Genomic DNA, 19,261 nt, shown 5'->3' with positions numbered 1-19,261 from the left:
GTCCTTGCCACTGCTCCTAGAGAGCTACCCAAGCCCCTGTGTCATTCAAGACTGTTCCCCTGGCCCTGCCACCAGCCCCAGCCCTCCCTCCCACTCACTGTCTTCCTATCAGTTGCTCAAATACACTTGCCTCTTCCCCTTTCAGGACCCAAAGGTGCTGTCCTTATCCTGGACTCTTGCAAATCCCTTCTCCTTACCCTGCTTTCGATTTTTATTCATGTTTCAGAGCTCAATTGTATGTCCCCATGCAACGCAGTCCCTACCTGACCCCTGCCATGGACCAAGTCTCCCAGGTGTACACTTTGAGCACCTGTGCAGCACAGTGGGGAACAACGTCAAGCTGTGCAGATGAGGGACATTTAACACTGGACTCAGAAGGCTGTGAGGACAGGGCCATGGCTGCGGTTCCCGCTATACTGGATCAATACTTGCTCACAGCAGAACTAAGTTTGCTGATGGAAATGGATGCTCAGTGACAGGCCGGACTGGCTGCTGTCCTGGGTGTCCTTGGGTGAGCCCCTTTCCCACCCTGTTCCTCTGTCGTTTCATCTGCAACACAGGAACACTAAACAGGCACCTGCTGGTGAGCAGGGCCTCCTGAGGGAGAGGTCCAGGAGTGCGGTGCCCTGGGTCCACCTCCGTAGGCCACACTGAGGTTCTCTGGTCAAAGAAGAGACTGAATAATTGCCCCAGCTTCCTGCCCTGGGAGTAAAAATCTAAACAACAGATGGATGTGGTTATGGCCGCCTAGCTGCCAACAGGCAGAAAGCCCAGGGGCACATCTGGGCATCTGCTCGGCCCTACGGAGCAGCCATCAAGGTGAAAGCAGGGACATCGGGGAGGCCGGAGGCCACGGGCGGGTAGCAGGCCAATACCTACTCATCCCGAGAGGCACTGTGGGCCCTGCAGAGGGTCCCCATGCCTATCAGCCTGACTCAAGAATCTTCCTGCTGAGGAATCCCCAGCCCCTGCCAGGGCCAGTCTCTTCACCTCTCTCAGACCAAATGGAGGTCTCAGTCCCCACCTCCCTGAGCTGTGATGGTGATCTAATAATGCTTCCTCTAAAGACAGTGCCGTAGAGCACGTCCAAATAAGACCCAGGACACAGTCCCCATCTCTGCTCTTCTCATGCTGTCCTCTCATGTCCCTCCCTGACACTGCCAGGGGACTTCCGATCCTCCGTGCTGCCCCCTTACCTAGCTCTGCTGTTCTCTCAACACATCTGTACCGCACACACAGCACCCAGGCCGCCCAGAGTGTCCACCTCCTGAGCTCAGCCTTATTTTCATAGCGTTTAAAATAAACTTATAATGAATTTAAAAAACATTTGTCACTCACTGGATTGTAAAGCAACAGGAGCTCAGAATTCCTGAGCAGCTCAGCCGTGCTCTGCAGCTGCAAGGCACCACACAGTGCAGCCTGCAGTGGACTGGGCTGGGCTGGAGGGTGTGGGGCTCTGCTTGGGATGCCCCCCACGGGTTAAGACCTGCAGGATGTGCCAGAATCAGCCAGGGGAAGTGCGGAACAGGAGGCAAGGAGAGCACCCAAGGTTTCCAGGCAGAGGGAAGAGTACACAAGAGCACTTGGGGAAGAAGGGCTTGGTGAACCTGAACTAAGGAAGGCCGTCTTTTAACAGGGTGGCGGTATCTTTGTAGGATGCAAGGACGTCACAGCACTCCCATGTCCCTTTGTGGTTCCATGAGCCCCCCGTGTGGAGCAGGACCCCACTCCCACTGTAGGCTACCACCTGTGCACCCTGCAGCCTCACACTGCCACTCAGGGCTGCGGCTGAGTGGTTCTGTCTAGACCTGGGCTGCCTCTTCATAGTCACCTACACAGGGCAGCGACTGTGGGGGGAAACGAGGTGAGGTCAGTCACAGGGGACCGAGGATGCCCGGGAGTGAGCCTCGGGAGTCTGCTGTACCCAGGGCTGGTGGGGGCAGTAACAGAGCTCTGAGAGACCCTTTTCAAGTCACCTCATTTAGAGACTGCTTCTGAGGGCCCAAGGGAGGCCTGGTTATCTGTGTGTCCCTCAGCTGTGAGAGACAGAAAGACAGGCAGAGGGGAAGGAAGGAGAACCCACGAGAGACCTGGGCGTTACAGAGCACCATGAAGCTTTGACAAGGGTTTCTCCAGAGGGAACAGCCTCTGCCTGGCTATGCTGAAGCTGACAATCTTCTGTGGCACACGCAACAGTCCAGTACAGTGGCCAGTGTCCCCCTCCGCACACCTGCATTGGTAGGACTGATAATCTCCTGAATTCTGGTCACTACATGGAAGTTCATTTCAGATCACTCTCACAGCCCAGTCAGGGAAGCAAGGTGAAGGCATGGGCGGCCATGTTGAAAACGCCCATATGGGGTCTCCAAGAGGGACGTGGGGGCTTCCCACCCTCAGCTGGCCCTTGGCCTGAGTGGGAACAAGTGACTGCCTCTTTCCAATAAGGAAACTCCACTTAGGCACCCAGGACGGCTTCAAAGACCTATGATGCAAGAAAACAGTGCTGCCCAAGCCCAAATCCCACAAGGAGAACCTGGATCCAGATGCAGGGTCTCAGTGGGGGTTCATCATCCTGTCCCACAATCAGGCAAAAAACAGTCTCCTGCCACTGCCATCTAGGACTGTACCCTGGCCAGAGACCACAGGCACAAGTGTGAGAAGCAGCAGACGCTGGCCAGAGACCTGCTCTTCCTCTGCTGCTGTCTTGCTCAGGAATGGTGCAGGTTTTAGAGCTAAAACACCCAGTGAAACACAGAGACGAGCCCCTCTCCGAGGCGACACCTGTCAACTCCCTGCTTCCAGTGGACCTGAAAGTAGTGCATCACAGACACGGGGCCAGCCACACAGAGTTAGCATCAGTCCAGCTGGTTCTGTGTCCAGACAAGTTTTGTTAAAAGTCACACCTGCCCCTCCCTATGCCTGTGCCCCTATATTTCCCTCATTTAATAAAACAGCATACTTGTGTATTTGGAGTGTGCCAGGGGGCACGAAAAAAAAAAAAAAGAAAGAAGAGAAAAAAACCAGAAATAACAGAAAATAATCAGGATAACTAACAGAGCAAGTCGTTTGAGATTATGGGCTATTTATTGGATGTGAATATGCAATGGAGCAATCAGATGTATTTCCACATTGGGCTCTATTGCTTAAATCAAACTTGAAATGGAGTCAGAAAACCTCCTAACATTAATGTTGATTATTAATTAATTAATGACTGAAGTCAATGACGAGAGGGCCTTGGGCAGTACTGATGCCCACTGGGCTCTATACAAATTTCCAGCCCAATAGATGGCCCCTGCCCATGGGGGCAGCTCAGTCCATGAAAGAAAAAGTAGTAGTTTATCTCATCAGGCTCTGGCCACAGCAGTTGGAGGCCTAGCTGTTCACACCTTCTCCACCCAGGAAACTGGATTCCTCTCTAAACTGTGCCTTGGGTGCTGAGGGGCAGGCCTGGGCGCAGGCCCTCCCCTGCAGGGCGGCCCAGGTGCAGCTGCAGCCGGTGCAGCCCCACTGTGGACCCCCAGCCTTGCTGCCTTCCGGCTGCTGCAGGAGAACTACAGGGCTCCTGGGCGGACCAGCTTTAGCAGTAGTGGGAATGGAGCGGCCTTCCAGCCTCTGCTGCTGTTTATAATGGCGACGTGGAGAACACACTGCAGGATGCCCGGCACCTTTCTGGACAGAGTGGCTCTGAGGGTTCTCATGTGAGCCCTCCTCACCCCCAGACTACAGCTTCTGCAATAGGTACCACAGCCCGGGAGGGAAGAGAGCAGCTGTCAGGCCGAGCAAGATTACACTGAGAGAAGGAAAGAAGTCGAAAGCATCTTAAAGGAAAACTCAGATTGGATATGGGATTGGTCAAGTTGGCAGGGAATCTCCTCCCCAGGGAGTTCCTCCTTAAAGAGCACAGGGAGCTCTCTGGATGAGACTTATGAAGACAGGGGCTTTTCCCAAGCAGAAATTCTTAGAACCCTAAGAGCTCTTCCACCTCTGCTGCTCTCAGCTGCTGGCCATGGGACTGGGGACCTATATCAGGAGCACCCAACAACCTCCACCATCACCTTCTGATGAAGAATCGGATCTAACGTCATTCACAGAGGGGATCTACACCTGAGCTTGTGACGGCTATTGGAAAAGCTATCAGGATGCCTGGGTGGCTGCACAGCTTGGGTTTATCTGTTCTGTAAATACTGCGTTCCAGATTTAGGAACATCAAAGAACAGACACTAAAATCATGCTGACCTATAATTACTTATGGGATCAATTAATAAGCATGTCAGACTGATTAATATCTACTATAAGAATCTGGTAGTAAGTTTTCTTTGCACATTAGATATAAATACTAAAAGTAATTTTAATAGTCATGATATATGTAGTACTTAAAAATTATCTATAGCCTTAAGTTAAAATACTTTATATTTTGAAAGACTGAAGAAGATTGACAGTAAAATCACCATATTAAGGGATTTGTCCAAAAGAAACACTATGGCCTTATAATCTCTTTATTGTAGAAAATATGTGTTTAATTTAAATGGATGCAGGTTATCTGTAAAGACCACTTAACTACGCAAACTATTAAGTAATAAATAGAAGCCAAGGTGCAGCTACAAACTCCATGAAACAGTTCATACACTAAACAGTTTTTTGTTTTTTTTCCAGTGTGAGGACCAAGGCCTCTGCCTGTCAGCTCATTACCCTGATGGTCAGTTTTCTGTTGGAAGCACCTACTTGGTCTCTTGGTCCCCATCACAGTGGACTGCTGAATTTAATCTTATTGTTTGTGCTCAACTTTTGTGTGCTCTTAACAACAGCTTTATTGTAAGCAAATGCATCTACTTAAAAACTTAATGAGAAACAAAAATCTTTGCCAAATCCTTAAAAAATATTTAGATATAACTGAGTGTTGAATGAATAAAATTTCTTATTCCCAGAACATTGTTGCTTCTTACCATGAAACAAGGGAAAGAAAGATAGGGCTTTGGCGTGATGTGGATCAGGATCTCAATCTTGGCAGAACTGACCTTGGGGCTGTGAGAAGGGGCTCGTAGGATGTTCAGTATTATAGTCCTTAGCTTTAACCCTCTACCCATGAGATGCCAGGAGCATCACCCCAACGTTGTAACAACCATAAGGATGTCTCTAGACATTGACAAATGTCCGGTCAACCTCTCCATCCCTACAACCAGTGTGGACAGTGATGGCCTCATAAATGAGACTCAGGTAAAGTAAGCCTGACTCAGAGTCCATAAGAGGATCCAAGAAAAGGTATGTTCTTTCCCTGGCTGACTCCAGGGGAGCAAGCTGAACAGACTGTGGCAGAGCTGGGCTGGCACTGGGAACATACCCCTGACATGAACCAACTCATGCAAGTCCAGGTTGGCTGCAGAGGTCTACCATCACACAGTGCCACCTTACTCCTCCACCAGCATGGCCCTTAGCATCACTAAACATTATTTCTCTTGCTTTGCTTTTCCCTTGGAGTGGTCACAGTGTTTCTCCACTGCCCAAACTTCCTTTCTGTTCCTCTTAGACAGACCTGTTTTGAAGTCCCGGTTGTCAGCAGACCCTGGGCACACCAACTGCATCTTGAATCCATCAGCCCCTAAAGCCAAGATCCCCATTCTTCCATGGTGGCCACATTGCTCAGCCACAGAGTAAACAGTAACAGATCAGGTTAGGGTCACAGAGTGTTCAAGAAAGACCAACCTCACATCTTAGATTTTTAGTACAAGGTCACTACACAAGGGCTCTTACAACCTCCAATAAAGGAAAAGTCTATCCAATTTTTAAACTCTTGATCATTTCCCAAGTCCAAAGTGGTTGAGTAATAAAAGTGAAAACCCAGTATTCACAGCTCACAAACAGATCATGCTCCAAACCAGTTGTTTGGGAAACACAACATGGTCTCCTTAGAAACAATGCGCTAAGGAATGGTGATACTAATTTGCATTCATGTAGGACATTTCCATTTACAAAGTACTTTTGGGTCCATTATTTCATTCAATCCATGAAACAGCACTGTGAAATATTCAGGGATTATAGTTCCTATGCTCATAAAAAATGTGCTTCACAGGGATGCATGAGAAGCGATCTATATAGGGCTGTTTGGCTCATACAACTCTTCATGGGCAGATGACCTAACCACAGGGACAACATGATTCTGTGGGAAACATCCACAGTTCCCAGGGCACCATTGGTATGCCAACTGCTGTTAGCCCAGTGATTCTCTCCTTCCTTCTTTCTTGTGATGTGGACTTATATCATCTAGAACTTCATCCAAGTCATTGGGTGAATAATGAGGGCAGGCTCAGGCCAGAGTCCTGGGGTCCCCTCCTGACCACCTTCCCAGAGGGCCTCAGACCTTGTTCATGCCTGGTGCATCACCTGTTTAAACCATGCGTCAGCCCCTCTTCCCTTTACCCTGCACCCTCCAAGTCAACGCTGTTGCTGGAGACACACGACACCCAGGGCATGAGATCCAGGAGGGTGGACCTACAGCTGGGAGGGGGTAGGAGAAACCGAGGCAGCACTGAGAGGAGGAAGAAGCCCCTAGAGAAGACAGAGAGAAGGTGCCCTCAGCCAGCAGTTGTCCTCATCTCTGGCCTCTACTGGGCCCTTACTATAGGAACCAACTGCTGGAGGGAAGAGAAGAGGGTGGCCCCACAAGGCAGCTAGCTTGAGAAGCAGGGAAGAGGGAGGAGGGGAAAATGTAGTAGCAGTACAAAGGAAAGGGAGGAGGTTGGGGCCACAGTCTGGGTGGGGAAGGCAGGTGCACTTACTTTGCTAAGTGACATGGGCAGTGGAACTCTAAACCAACGCTTCTCTGACTACAGAAAGGACAGGCTTGCGTGATAACTGTGGATATTCCTGACCAGAACCCCAGAGAACCTCACCCCACCCTGAGAGTCAAACTCCTGGCTCAGGATCAAGAGGATCTAAGGACTGGCATCTGGGAAATGCTGCCCTAGATCTTGCTGCCCCTGGAGGCCACACCCTCTATGGATGTCCTCTCTCTGTTCCCTGTTTGCTGGGGCAGATGATGGCTGTCTTCCAAGCAGACTGTGAGCTATAGTTCATCTGCATGGGGACATAGCAGGGTTTAGTTATATTCCAGGAACAAGTCCCTCACTTGTTTTATGTGATTCAGATTTTAAAAACATCCCAGGACTAACACACAGAGGCCACCTCACCCAGCCTTGCAAGTGCTGCTAAGAACACTGCTGGGGTTGTCCTTGGGCTGGATACACTCTTTGGAACAGGATCCAGGGTGAGAAATACATCCTTGTAGACTGTACTTGATATGGGAAAAGAGCCAGAAAACACTTGGCACCAAGTCTGAGGACTGAGTCAAGTGACCCAGCAGGGAAGTCCCACTGGAGTCTAAGGCTAAGGTGACTACCAAATGCCTAACATCTTGGCAGGACTTGAGAAAAGTCTCTCGGAACAGACAGCAAAGGAAGAGTTCCGATTTTGTCCTAGCAAGAGCAACATGAAGGTCAGAACCCACTTGAACAGGTACCTTGGCTTCAAAACCATACCCACCCTGGTTTCTAATGTTGGGCACTTATTCCTCCTCCCCAGTTAGGTGCAATCTCTATACCCATCCATGGAGGAGGAGGAGGAAGAGGGGATTGCCATGAGGATGGGCAGGCCCTGGGCAGGGACTCACCTTGCCAGTGATGCTTGTAGTCACACATGCGGGACAGCGCGATCATCATGGCACAGTACAGGGGCAAGATGGCGGCACAGAGCCGCCAGCTCTTCCCCCGCCCACTCTCGGTGAAGCAGTGCAGCTTGCCTGCCAGGTAGAATGTCGTGAAACCAAGGCCCGAGAAGGCAACTGCCAAAGAAAAACAACAGGTGTTACTCCAGTAGGTGGAGAGCGGCAAGTTCTCCTGGGCATCCTGTCTGCCATCCTGACATCCCAGGGCCAAGCCATGGTGGCAGCCTCTAGGCAGCTCACACTCCTGCTGCGACACTGGAACAGACTTCCAACCACGAGGCTGGACTTCTAGGCCTGCAGGTGAGCACCTGCTACATTTTATTCACTCATTGGACAATGGTTTAGTGGGTATCCAGTGTGTGCTGGGCAGGCACTGTGCTGGGTGGGAGGGATGAAAAGAAGCAAGAGATGTTCTCTGCCCTCCAAGGGCTCAGATTCTGGTGGAAGGACAGTGGTCATCCTGATGGGTAATTCTAATATAAAGTGTTACCCTCTACAAGAAAAAAAGTGCATAAAGAACAAAAGACTTGGAGGACTGCTTAGATTTGAAGGGTAAGGGAGAGTCAAAACAGAGACGAGGCCCAGATTTTTGGTTAGTGAGACAGTGTGCAGTGATGGCGTTCATGAAGATGGAACTTGGAATGCTATGGAGGAGCAGAGCCTGATGGAGAAGCCAGTGAGACGGATCTTGTTTTCTCAGAGAAATAACAGCCGTTGTTTCTTGGAATTGAAAACACAACTCATGGCTATGCCAAATCCATTGTCAAAAGCATGAAGGTTGGGGATAGCCTGAGACTGCCATCTAGTCATCTGCAGAAATGTGGATGAAAGGACATGGATGGACATGGTGTTATGTGAAATGGGCCAGGGACAGAAAGAGACACCACATGTCCTCCCCACATGTGGAAGCTATGTAGTTGACCTCACAGATTAGAGAGGCTAGGGAGGGCAGGGGGGAGGAGGTAGAGAGCTTGGATAATGGGCACCAAAATACAGTTAGATAGGAGGAATTAGTTCTAACGATCTACAGCACAGTAGGATAACAATAGTCCACAACAATTTTATATTTCAAAATAGCCAGAGGTGTCTAAAGTTTCCCAAAACAAACGAGAAATGTTTGAGGAGATTAAATGCTCATTCTCCTGATCTTATCATCACATATTGTATATAAGTATCCAATTATCATATTCTACCCCATAAATCTTGACAAATACTATGTGTCAGTTAAAAACTAAGAAAAAGAAAAGCTGGAAAAAAACACAGCTGGAGCTCAGTGCCATTTCAGGTGGGTTTCTGAAGGCTTAGAACAGTGGTCCTCCACCCTGGCTGCACATGGTGTCACCTTCAACACCTTTACCATCTACTGGTAGCCAGGTGCCACTGTGAGACGTTCTGTCTGTAGTGGTCCTGAGTGGCCCGTTGTGCATGTGTGAATGCAGGTGTGTGCAGGAGTGTGCAGCTTCCCAGGTGACTCTGATAGCAGTCATGACTGAGCCTAGAAGCTTCCACTGAAGCCAACTGCTGCAGCTCCTTGGCTTCTCTGGACACCAAACTACCCCAAACTTGCCCCTTGATTAGAAAATCCTGAGAGGAAAGAGCTCACAGGTAACCAGCTCACACAGCGACTCGGTAAATCAGCTCTTTCAAGGAGTCAGTACACCAGCAACTTTAAGGACTGCCCAAAGCCTGGGCCGCAGCCAGGAATCCTGCAGCATCTTGGTGAAAATGCAGACTCTCAGGCTTGCTCCAAACGACATCTGCATTGTACAATATCCATTAGCAATCGGTGTGCACACTGCAGTCTAAGAAAGCTTGGCTTAGAACACATCTGTCGTCTGTATAAGAGAGCTCTAAGATCTACCTTGAGATTACAGTGTACACTATGGGGGAAATCTGGAAGGTGCTCTGCCCAAAGTTCTCTACAAACATGGAAACCTGGAAGTGATGGGTACAGAAGCACAGATAAGCCAACTGTGGCGTTTCTATCCAATGGACTCTGAGGCCACCATGAAATACGAGATTGAGTAGCAATATGGCCAATACCTAGGGTACAATGTTAGGTTCAGAGGCAGGAGTTTAAATTGTAGGGCCAAGATTTTCATGACTATAGTACATAATAATGAACAGCCTGCAGCCTTTCCAAATTATCTCTGAAAATAACAGATCTCAAAAGACACCTTGGATATAAATATAAGCTTATGCCAAAGCAGAACTTCTTCAGTCCCAGAAGTAATAAGGTCACAGTGCAGCTTTCCCCCGCACCTTTTGTTGGTTTAATTATTTGTTTTTTAACCACTACATTGTGTTGACACTTCCACAGCTGTAATTTTTAATTATAATTATTAGCACATATTAATTGTATAAAATAACTGGCTCTTTGTGACATTTTCATACATCCTTATACTTTGATCATGTTCACTTTTTTGAAATAGAAGCTAAATTAGATTTATCCTGGATATAAAAATGAAGCAAAAGCAAGAAAATGAAGGAGGTAAGAGCACCAAAAGCTCTTCTGAACAGTGGCCAGCACTCAGTCAGCAAAGTGGTGCCAACATACATTGAGGACTGTGCTTAGAAAAAGCCATGAGGCACTGCACTGCCCAGCCCTGTTCTAGAAGGCTTCTGGGGTGGAAGCGTATGAAGTGATTTATGTGGTGTGGCCCCGTCTGGCGCCATCTTGGCAGGCACAATGGCTTCTGGATTCCCATCCACATCTACTTTGTTTCCTTCCTTCTCTTTACCCACATTCTCCCATGAGGTGTCAGAGTGGAAGAGGAAAGGTAGACAGTTGGCTGTGGTTGGTACTGGCCCCATCTTGAGCTCTCACAGGAGGAATAGTAGACTTTATTCAAATCAGATGGATTAGCAAGTCTATCTACCTAGGTACACTAAGTGTGGGGAGTAGAAAAGCCCAGGGCTTTGCTGGGTTATAGATTAAAGTCTCCAAGATTGGAATCTCTAAGAGAAGAAGCAGCTGTGGGGTTGCCAAATTGGCATCTGTCAAGAAAACAAACAGATTTTTAAAAAGTCAATGAACACAGAGTGGATCTGAACATGAATTTGTCTGTGTCCCCATAAAAAACCGACCTGGAGACTTTAAGACACAAGAGTCATCAACTCAAGCAACCAATACCACTTCTGGATACCTTCAGGGGATGAAACAGGGGAAGAGTGTTTGGCCTATGGAGAGAGACCATCCCCAGCCTCCTCCTGACCCCTGCTACCCTGGGGACTCTCAGCTGGTCAGCTCTGGCCCACTTTCACTCATATGTTTTGAAGCTCAGGTCTAATATGTTCTCTCTGGCATGGTGGGAGCTTGCATGAACACCACAGCCCCTCCACATCCTGGAAATCTCTGCTTCCCTGAAGAGGAGGAGATTCCAGCCTTGCTTAATGGCTGAATGCAATGGCCAGGAGCCCGTGGGCATCTGGAAGCAGCCAGTCTTCTTCAACACATGCTCTTGGGCCTTTGGACAGTATTTCCAAAGCACTACTCTGTGCCATTATTTTTCTAGGTGACAGGATGAAGCTCCAATTTCATGCTAAACCTTATGCTTGTCACTTTCTTGCTGACATTTATACAGTTATTGAACAGACATAATGTCATTCACAGTTGACTCCTTCTGCCTGGGAGGCACATTTGAGCTATGGGAAGCTCTGGTCTTTTTTTATTATTATTATTATTATTTTATTTTTTGAGAGCAGGTACTGTTTTATTAACTGATCAGATAAAAAAATACCATGGAAGATATCTTAGTTCATCCTTCTAATAAGTCTGTTGATCTGGTCTTCCCTGTTGCCAGCATCTCCACCTTCTACAAAACGGGTGGTCTTTTTCTTCATTTCACCTCTCGGAGAAGATAATTTGAAGGACCACAGGAAGTTATTTGCTTCTTTGAAGCGTTTTCCAACAGAGTAGATCTCATGAATCAGATCTTCCATGCAGATGATGACATATTTACCAAGAGATCGAGCAATCAAAGTGTTATCTGTCAAGGCAATTCATTTCTTATTGGTTTTGCCATATCCACACTTGTAGATGAGTTCATTCACTGATTTCAGATTTGGGTACCCCTCTGCAATGTAAGGTTCCACGAGCCTCAGCATGTTAACTGAAGCCTTGTTGAGTTTAACGAAGGTGCCATTGAAGATCTGGCGAAGGCGAACCTTTGGGCTCACACCATTGATACCTCTGATCCTGATAACAAATGCCAATTTGGGTTCTGCAGGTACATAGAAGTTGCCGGCTTTTCTTGCCATTCTAGCCATCCGAATCTCTGTTCTGTACATTTGCCTATATTCCTTGTGGTAATGCTTGGCTTTTTCATAGATTAGCTTCCTCCTTGCCTTTTGAAGCATCTTTTGGGCAAACTTCTTCCTCAGGCGCTTGACCTTCAGCTCTGCATAATGCCTTTGCTTTTTCTTAAGAGTTTCTAGCCCAGCAGGAACCTTCTTTTTCTTCTCTTCGGCACCCCCCATGGTTCCAGCCAGAAGAAAGGAAGCTCTGGTCTTTTGCTTGTCTGCCACCCCAGTCAGAATCAGCATCTACCAAGCCATACCTAATTAATATGATCCCCGCCATGAGATAAGGGGCTTGGGACCGGGATGTAATCTCCTCTGAGCCACCCCACTCTGAAATCCTGGGACTCTCAACCACCAAGGCTCAGATTCAAATTCAACTGGGACAAGAAAACAGGAAGGCCATCAAAAACACATTCTCCACCTCTAACATGCAACACCCTATTTTCTTATCCTAGAACCCACACAATTGAGACACCTGGGGACCGTGAAGCCTTTTATCCTAGCATGGAACAATTCTGTGTGAGATTCTGTCCCTCTTCCTAAACACAAGCCTGACTTCCTGCTCAGTAAAGAACCAAGCAGGTATCTGGAGACATAAGGCACTGAATGTTTTGGAAGATGAACATTATAAGGTCCAATAAATGTATTCATATCTTGCTAACATTGCCAACAACAGAAATATAAGCAGAAACCTACCAAGCCAGAGGAGTGAGAGGATACAAGAATCTGCCTGTTCTAGGTTGCAAATTCATTCCTTGGCGCTCTAGTCTGACACCATGTGAGGTGGGCACACATGCCCCTTAACTAATAACAGGAAGGAAGCAGACACAAGATTTGTGGAAAGAGGACATGCCCCTTGCTTTCAGAGCTTGTGGAAGGTTTTCCTGGCCGTGGGAGCTGATTAAGAATATTTATATGTGGATCTGCTGGGAAAAGCAAAGATGCTCTCAAGCAGGGAGAAAGGGAAAGGGGATGGCTTCCCTCCCTGTTCCTGGCATTGAAGATGCTCACTTGCTATTGCCAATGAGACCAGACAAGCAGAGTATCACAACCAACAGAGCTGGTCCAGGGGGTGATGGCCAGAGCATCCCGTGACCAGGGTTACCTGCCTCCCTGGTGACCCTGAGAAGCAATCACCAATTCTTGCGCGCAGCCACCCAGATGAATTATCACAGATTTGCAACTCTCCTCTTGTTTATTGGTTCAGCTTAAGTGTAATGATGTGTTTTTTCCCCTTCCTCTTGTTGACTTTTAAATCAAGTAGAAAATCTTTGACCTTAATGATCATGAGAAATAAGAAAATTGGCATGGAAAAAGAAAAATCGTTAAAAAACAAATAAGATAAGAATCAGGGAGACAGACCTTGCTTTTACCACTTTTCACTTTTGCTAATTATAATAAATTTCTCAGACAAATGTATCATTTGGGGCACCAAAGACAGAATTGTGCTCTGATGATGCAATCTATGTGCATTTTCCATCTCTTATACTCAGAGAATTAGTATCTCCTTCTCCAAGAAGGAGAAAAACAACACTAGGGAATTGAGTGTTGTTGAATCTTGATGTTGGAGAATGTTTTGCACAGGATGCAAATGAAACTCCCCAGGACCATCTAAAGCCAAGGATGCGGGTAACAACCTAGTTGTCTATACCCCATAAGGAGTGTGGTAGTGGAGATGAAGACTTGGGTTCCTATCTAAGCTCTGTCCTTCATAGAATACATGATTTTGGACAAGTTTCTTTTCTCCTCTGGGCTTTGGTTTTCTCTGCAAAATGAGAGTCTGAACTACAAGGGGTCACTACATCATATCACTGGAGGCTGGCCACACAGTGAGCAAATGGTAAAGCCACTGGATATTGGAGTCAGCTTTCCTGCAATGCTTATAAACAACAGAAGCCACCACGGCTTCCCCCTTCCACATCACACTGTTTGATGGAAAATGCTTATCAGGACTCAAATGTTCCTGGCAAGAGCTATAAGAGTCCTGAGGACGGGAAGTGGTTTTGCCCATCTGAGCAGCCTAATCTACAGGAGGTCTAAATGCTCGGGATCACTTTTCCTTTTTCCAGCATGGATGATGAGTGGCGACGATCTGAAACATAAATGTAAGAAAGACTTCTGTAGGTGACATTCTTATACCCTTTTGCTTTCAGTCCACTTGTATGCTTAGATTTAGAGTCACCTGTAGATTACATGCAGTTGAATTTTTTTAATTTAATACTGTCATTCAAGCGATTTGTTTTGATTGGTTTCTGTAATAATGAATTTATAATCAAATACATTTCTAAAAGTGAAAAAAAAAAGAATAACCCTTCAAAAGAAAGAAATACCTTTTCCCTAATGCCTTAAGAGGAATTGGTCAGAGCCTGGGAAGGAGTATGATGAGACTATTTCAATAAAAAATAACTCATTGAGTCTCCAAAGGCTTCAGCATAACATAAATGAGGTGGTGAGATCTGAATAATAATGTTCCTGTTTAGAAAACACCAAAAAGTCAGTAGCCATTGACTTGCCCAAAGTGCTCATCTGATTAGTCTCTCCTGGAGAAGCCCCTGGGGTCCTAATGACTGGCACTGCCTGCTGTCTTCTAAAGAAGTGGCCTCCACTCCTCCCATCTTTTATGAGATGCTCCAGCACCTGCTCTGTATGATTTGTTAGGGAAATACAACTCTTAAACCCACCCCTAGCAGCCACAGTTGGTGCTCTCAGTCTGCACAGGAAAGAGACTTAAGGAGATCTGCTGTCCTTGGGGTGTTTGACTGACAGGCACAGTCCAAGATAGGTGCCAACAGCCCAATCAATCTTCTCTAAGTATTGTGTACTGGAAAAGGGGGGAGCAATTGGACTTGCAGCTACTGTCCTGAGCTAGGCTAGGCCTCTGCTTTGGTTACTGAAGAAAACTGCAGGACAATCCAGTCTCAGGAGCCCCAGGGGACTATCTAGTTGATGAGGCAGCATCCCAAACTTCCCCATTTTGTTTTTTTCTGAAAACAACCTTTCCAGGCCTAAAGATCATCTATGCTCCTCTTGCACAACCCAGGAAACTGACCATAAACAGACAAGGAGCCTCAATTATTTGACATATACAAAGGATGTCTCCATCTATTGCCTACACCATCCACATTCAATAGATTTATGTTTATATGAGACGAGTGTGTGTGTGTTTCTGTGTGTGTGCACATGCGCACGTGCGCACGTGCGCACATGTGTGTGTGTGAAGTCTGGGGGACCATTTGGGAAAGCAAGTTTCTTAAGTTTCATCTCCGTGACCTTCACAGACACTGCTAATTGATCAAGAGACTTTATTCAGAAAGCCAGCTTCAGGCTCAGAATCTCTCTTAAGATAGTTATCACAGCAATGACCTGCTCTGGGCAGCAAATTGAAATCCACTTGCTGGCTTCTCTTAAATCATTTAATCCAAGTCAGCACTGTCACAAGAAAAGAACTCTCAAAGGTGTCTGAAGACTTGGGTTCTAAATCACAGTGAGGTCTCTGGCATCAATCCTGTCTAGTCTCTGAGTGGGGATAACAAGAGCCATGTCAGCCAGCTCTCAAAAGACTCGACATTTGTGAAAGTGATTTGTAAACAGAAATTCAACATACAAATGCAAGGTGTTATAACTGTAAAGCTGAGGCGGCGGTTATCTAGAAATACTGAGTGTAAATGCTGGATTCTATTTCTAAGTCCAAGTTAGTCCCACTTTGCAACACAGAAATATCACAAAATTCCCAAATCCAGGACTTCTATTTGCAGCAGTGTGGCAGACTAGACACCTTGTTTGAAATAATTAAATTCTGGATGAAATATAAAACCCCCCAATAAACCTTTCACATATATCACTGCCTTGAAAGAGAGAAGAATTAATGAAAGCCAGGTTCCCCAAAATGAAGGGAACAAGGTACAAGGGAGGAGTATGGACAGGTTGGACCAGGCTGGGCTCTGTGGGGAGGGACTTGCTGACCTGGAGCTCCACAGTGGCATCTTGGTGACACACAGTGAGTCTGTGTGTGTGAAGGGACAAGGTATCAGGCCCATTCAAAATAGAACAGATGGAGAATATAACAGAAGACTTCAGATAAATCTCAGACCCTAGGACTACACCACCTGCTTAAGAGGAAGTAAGACAAGAGGCTGCCCTTCAGAAGGAAACCTCAGGGGAACTTGTCCCCCTCCTGTCTTAAAGCTATGTGGAGAGACTCCGTAATTATGAGCCAACTGTCACAGGGCTTCTGTGTCCAATTCATGCTTCTGAGATAATCTTCCAAAATCCTTAAGTGGGAAACTAATTTTGAGTGGCCCTGAGGTAAGAGTTCTTGGGCAATTGGCAAAAGTCCTCTCTAGAGGAATTCAGCTTCAATCCAGACATCCAGATATTCCACCAAAAGAGAGTTCTAGAAGAAATTAAAAGCCCAGAGTAAGAAAACTCAAAACGAAAAGATTTCAGGTCATCATGAGAATACACAGGACAGATCGACTCATAATACTATAATTACAATGCACATAGCTATTTGTAATATTCAAGAAAGTATAGAGAAGCTTGAAAGTAAGAACAGAAGACTAGCATTATAAAGCAATACTACAGTAGATCTTTTAAAGACCAAGTAGAATTTTGATAAAAGAAAAAATACAATAATTGAATTTTAAAACTCAATAGACGGGATAAATAACACCTGAGAAAACGTTGGATAAAGAATAAGTAAATGGTAAGATACATTCAATCAATAAATGGGCTAAGGAACTGAACAGACACTTCACAGAAGAAGAAATACAATTGATCAATAAATATATGAAAAAGTGTTCAACATCTCTAGCAATGACAGAAATGCAAATCAAAACTACTCTAAGAGTTCATCTCACTCCTGTCAGAATGGCAATCAAGAATATAAGCAACAATAAATGTTGGCGAGGATGTGGGGGAAAAGGTACACTCATACATTGCTGGTGGGACTGCAAATTGGTACAACCAATATGGAAGGCAGTATGGAGATTCCTCAGAAAACCGGGAATGGAACCACCATTTGACCCAGCTATCCCACTCCTTGGTTTATACCAAAGGACTTAAAATCATCATGCTATAGAAATGGAGCCATATCAATGTTTATAGCAGCTTAATTCACAATAGCTAGACTATGGAACCAACCTAAGTGTCCCTCAATAGATGAATGGATAAAGGAAATGTGGTATACATACTCCATGGCATATTACTCAGCTTTAAAGAAGAGTGAAATTGTGGCATTTCACAGTAAAATGATTGGAGTTGGAGAATATCATGCTAAGAGAAATCAGCCAATCCCACAAAACCAAAGACTGCATGTTTTCTCTAATATGCGGATGCTAATTCACAATAAGACGGGGGGCACTATGGAAGAATAGTGTCACCTTAGATTAGGTAGAGGGAAGTGATGGGAGGGAAGGGGAGGGGATGTAGGGATAGGAAAGAATATAGAATGAAACAGACATTATTACTGTATGAATATATGTGACTACATGATCAATATGATTCTGCAACATTTAGACTCAGAAAAATGAGAAATTATATCCCATCTATGTATGATATATCGAAGTGCATAAATGTATTTTACTTTCATTAACTAATTTAAAATTTTTTTTAAAAAGATACATTCAAATTTTGTTCAGAATTCAATAAAAAATAAGAGAAAAAAATGAAAAATAAGGAAAGGTTAAGTGACATGAATAATGTAACAAGAAGATCTAACAAATGTCTAATGGGAGTCTAAGTTAGAAAGTGATAGAATGGAGAAGAGGCCACATTCAAATAGGTGATGGTTGAGAAGATCTCAGAATGTTAAAAGACACAAACCTGAAATTTATAAAGCCCAATAAATCCCAAGCGAGTCACATTAAAGAAAATCCATGCCTAGAAGCATAAGAAAACTTCATGACATACAAGAAAAAGCAAGATATTAAAACCATCCCCAAAGGAAGAAAAGAATATCTGCAAAGGAGTAGCACTAAGACTTACAGCTGACTTCAAAACAGCCCCCATAGCCCAGCTAAAAGGCAGTAAAATAATGTATAGCTTGGATCTTAAATGTCCCTAAATGCTCATGTGCTGAAGGCCTGGTCCCCAGCTGGTGGTGCTATTGGGAGTTGGTGGAAACTTCAGGAGATGGGGCCGACCAGAGGAAGTGGGTCGCTGCAGGTATGACCTCACAAGGTGTGTTAGGACCGTGGCTCCTTTCTCTCCACCCCACCCCCCTTTTTCTTCTTCCTGGCCACCATGAGGCAAGCAGCTTTTCTCTGCCATGTGTCTCCACCATGATGGACTACTCACTAAAAGCCACTGGGCCAAGTGACCATGGGCTGGAATCTCTGAAACTATATGCCAAAATAACTCTTTCCTCCTTTTGAGTTGTTTATATTAGTTATTTTATCACAGTAACAGAAAACCAACAAATACAAATGTTATCTTCAAAGTTCAAAGAGAAAAACTGTTGAATTAGATTTCTGCATTGAATAGAACTACCTTTCAAGAATGAAATCAAGGGAAGAAAATTTAGGAAATTTAAAGGATATATTTTAGGCAGGAAGTGGAAAGAATGAGATGGAGAAAATACTGGGAAGTAAAGATATTGCATATATGTAAGCTAAACTATGTGCAGGCTGGTGGCTTTGTTGGGATGAATGGGAAGCATCAGGCTAGAATTAAAACAACAGACAAAACTAGGAAGGTAGACTGCACTGATCAGAGTTAAAGCATTTAACTTCCTTACATTTGTTAGAGTAGAGAAAAAATTTATTAATTCAGACTTTATGTGCATTAAAATAAGATTTATAGAACTCTCCAACAATAACAAAAAACATGAAAAAAGAATCACACTTGAAAACAGTACAAGAAAGAAGAAAGAAGAGTATAAAATGATATAAATAAAAAAACTTCTAATATTTCAGTAATGACAAGAAACATAATTGCAATTAGCCTCTTAGATAAAGATTTTTTTAAATATATACATAAAATATAGGGTACAATAAACAGACAGAAAAAGATATGAGGAAAATATTAACCAATAGAAAGTTGGTGTCAATATTAATGTTGGATGGTCTTCATTGTAAAAAGTAGTATTAGAGACAGAGGTGGTCACAGCTTAAGTATAAAGATTGTAAAAGGTATAACAACAAGTATGATAATTCTTAACATTGTTTACGTCTCATAAAATGTACAAAATTATAAATACCATGGAACTACAACAGCTTACACACTAGTGCAAAGTTTTAATAC

At 45.1% G+C, this 19,261-nt stretch overlaps 1 protein-coding gene and 1 pseudogene across 2 annotated transcripts in view; both read right to left on the bottom strand.

Annotated features, from left to right (window-relative positions):
• Positions 1–19,261, bottom strand: part of Plpp4 (phospholipid phosphatase 4) — a 113,373-nt gene that overhangs the window by 2,414 nt on the left and 91,698 nt on the right. For both annotated transcript variants that reach the window (XM_046450259.2, XM_058581345.1), the window contains one exon: positions 7,664–7,834. In XM_046450259.2, coding sequence (XP_046306215.1) covers positions 7,664–7,834 — 171 coding nt within the window. The remainder of the gene's footprint in view (positions 1–7,663; positions 7,835–19,261) is intronic.
• Positions 11,471–12,225, bottom strand: LOC124096411 (large ribosomal subunit protein uL30-like; annotated as a pseudogene).

Source organism: Marmota monax, unplaced genomic scaffold (assembly GCF_021218885.2).
Source record: "Marmota monax isolate L192 unplaced genomic scaffold, Marmota_monax_Labrador192_F-V1.1 WCK01_AAM20220418_F8-fsc00004, whole genome shotgun sequence".
Classification (NCBI taxonomy): Eukaryota; Metazoa; Chordata; class Mammalia; order Rodentia; family Sciuridae; genus Marmota; species Marmota monax.
This window is presented reverse-complemented; position numbering and strand designations above follow the sequence as displayed.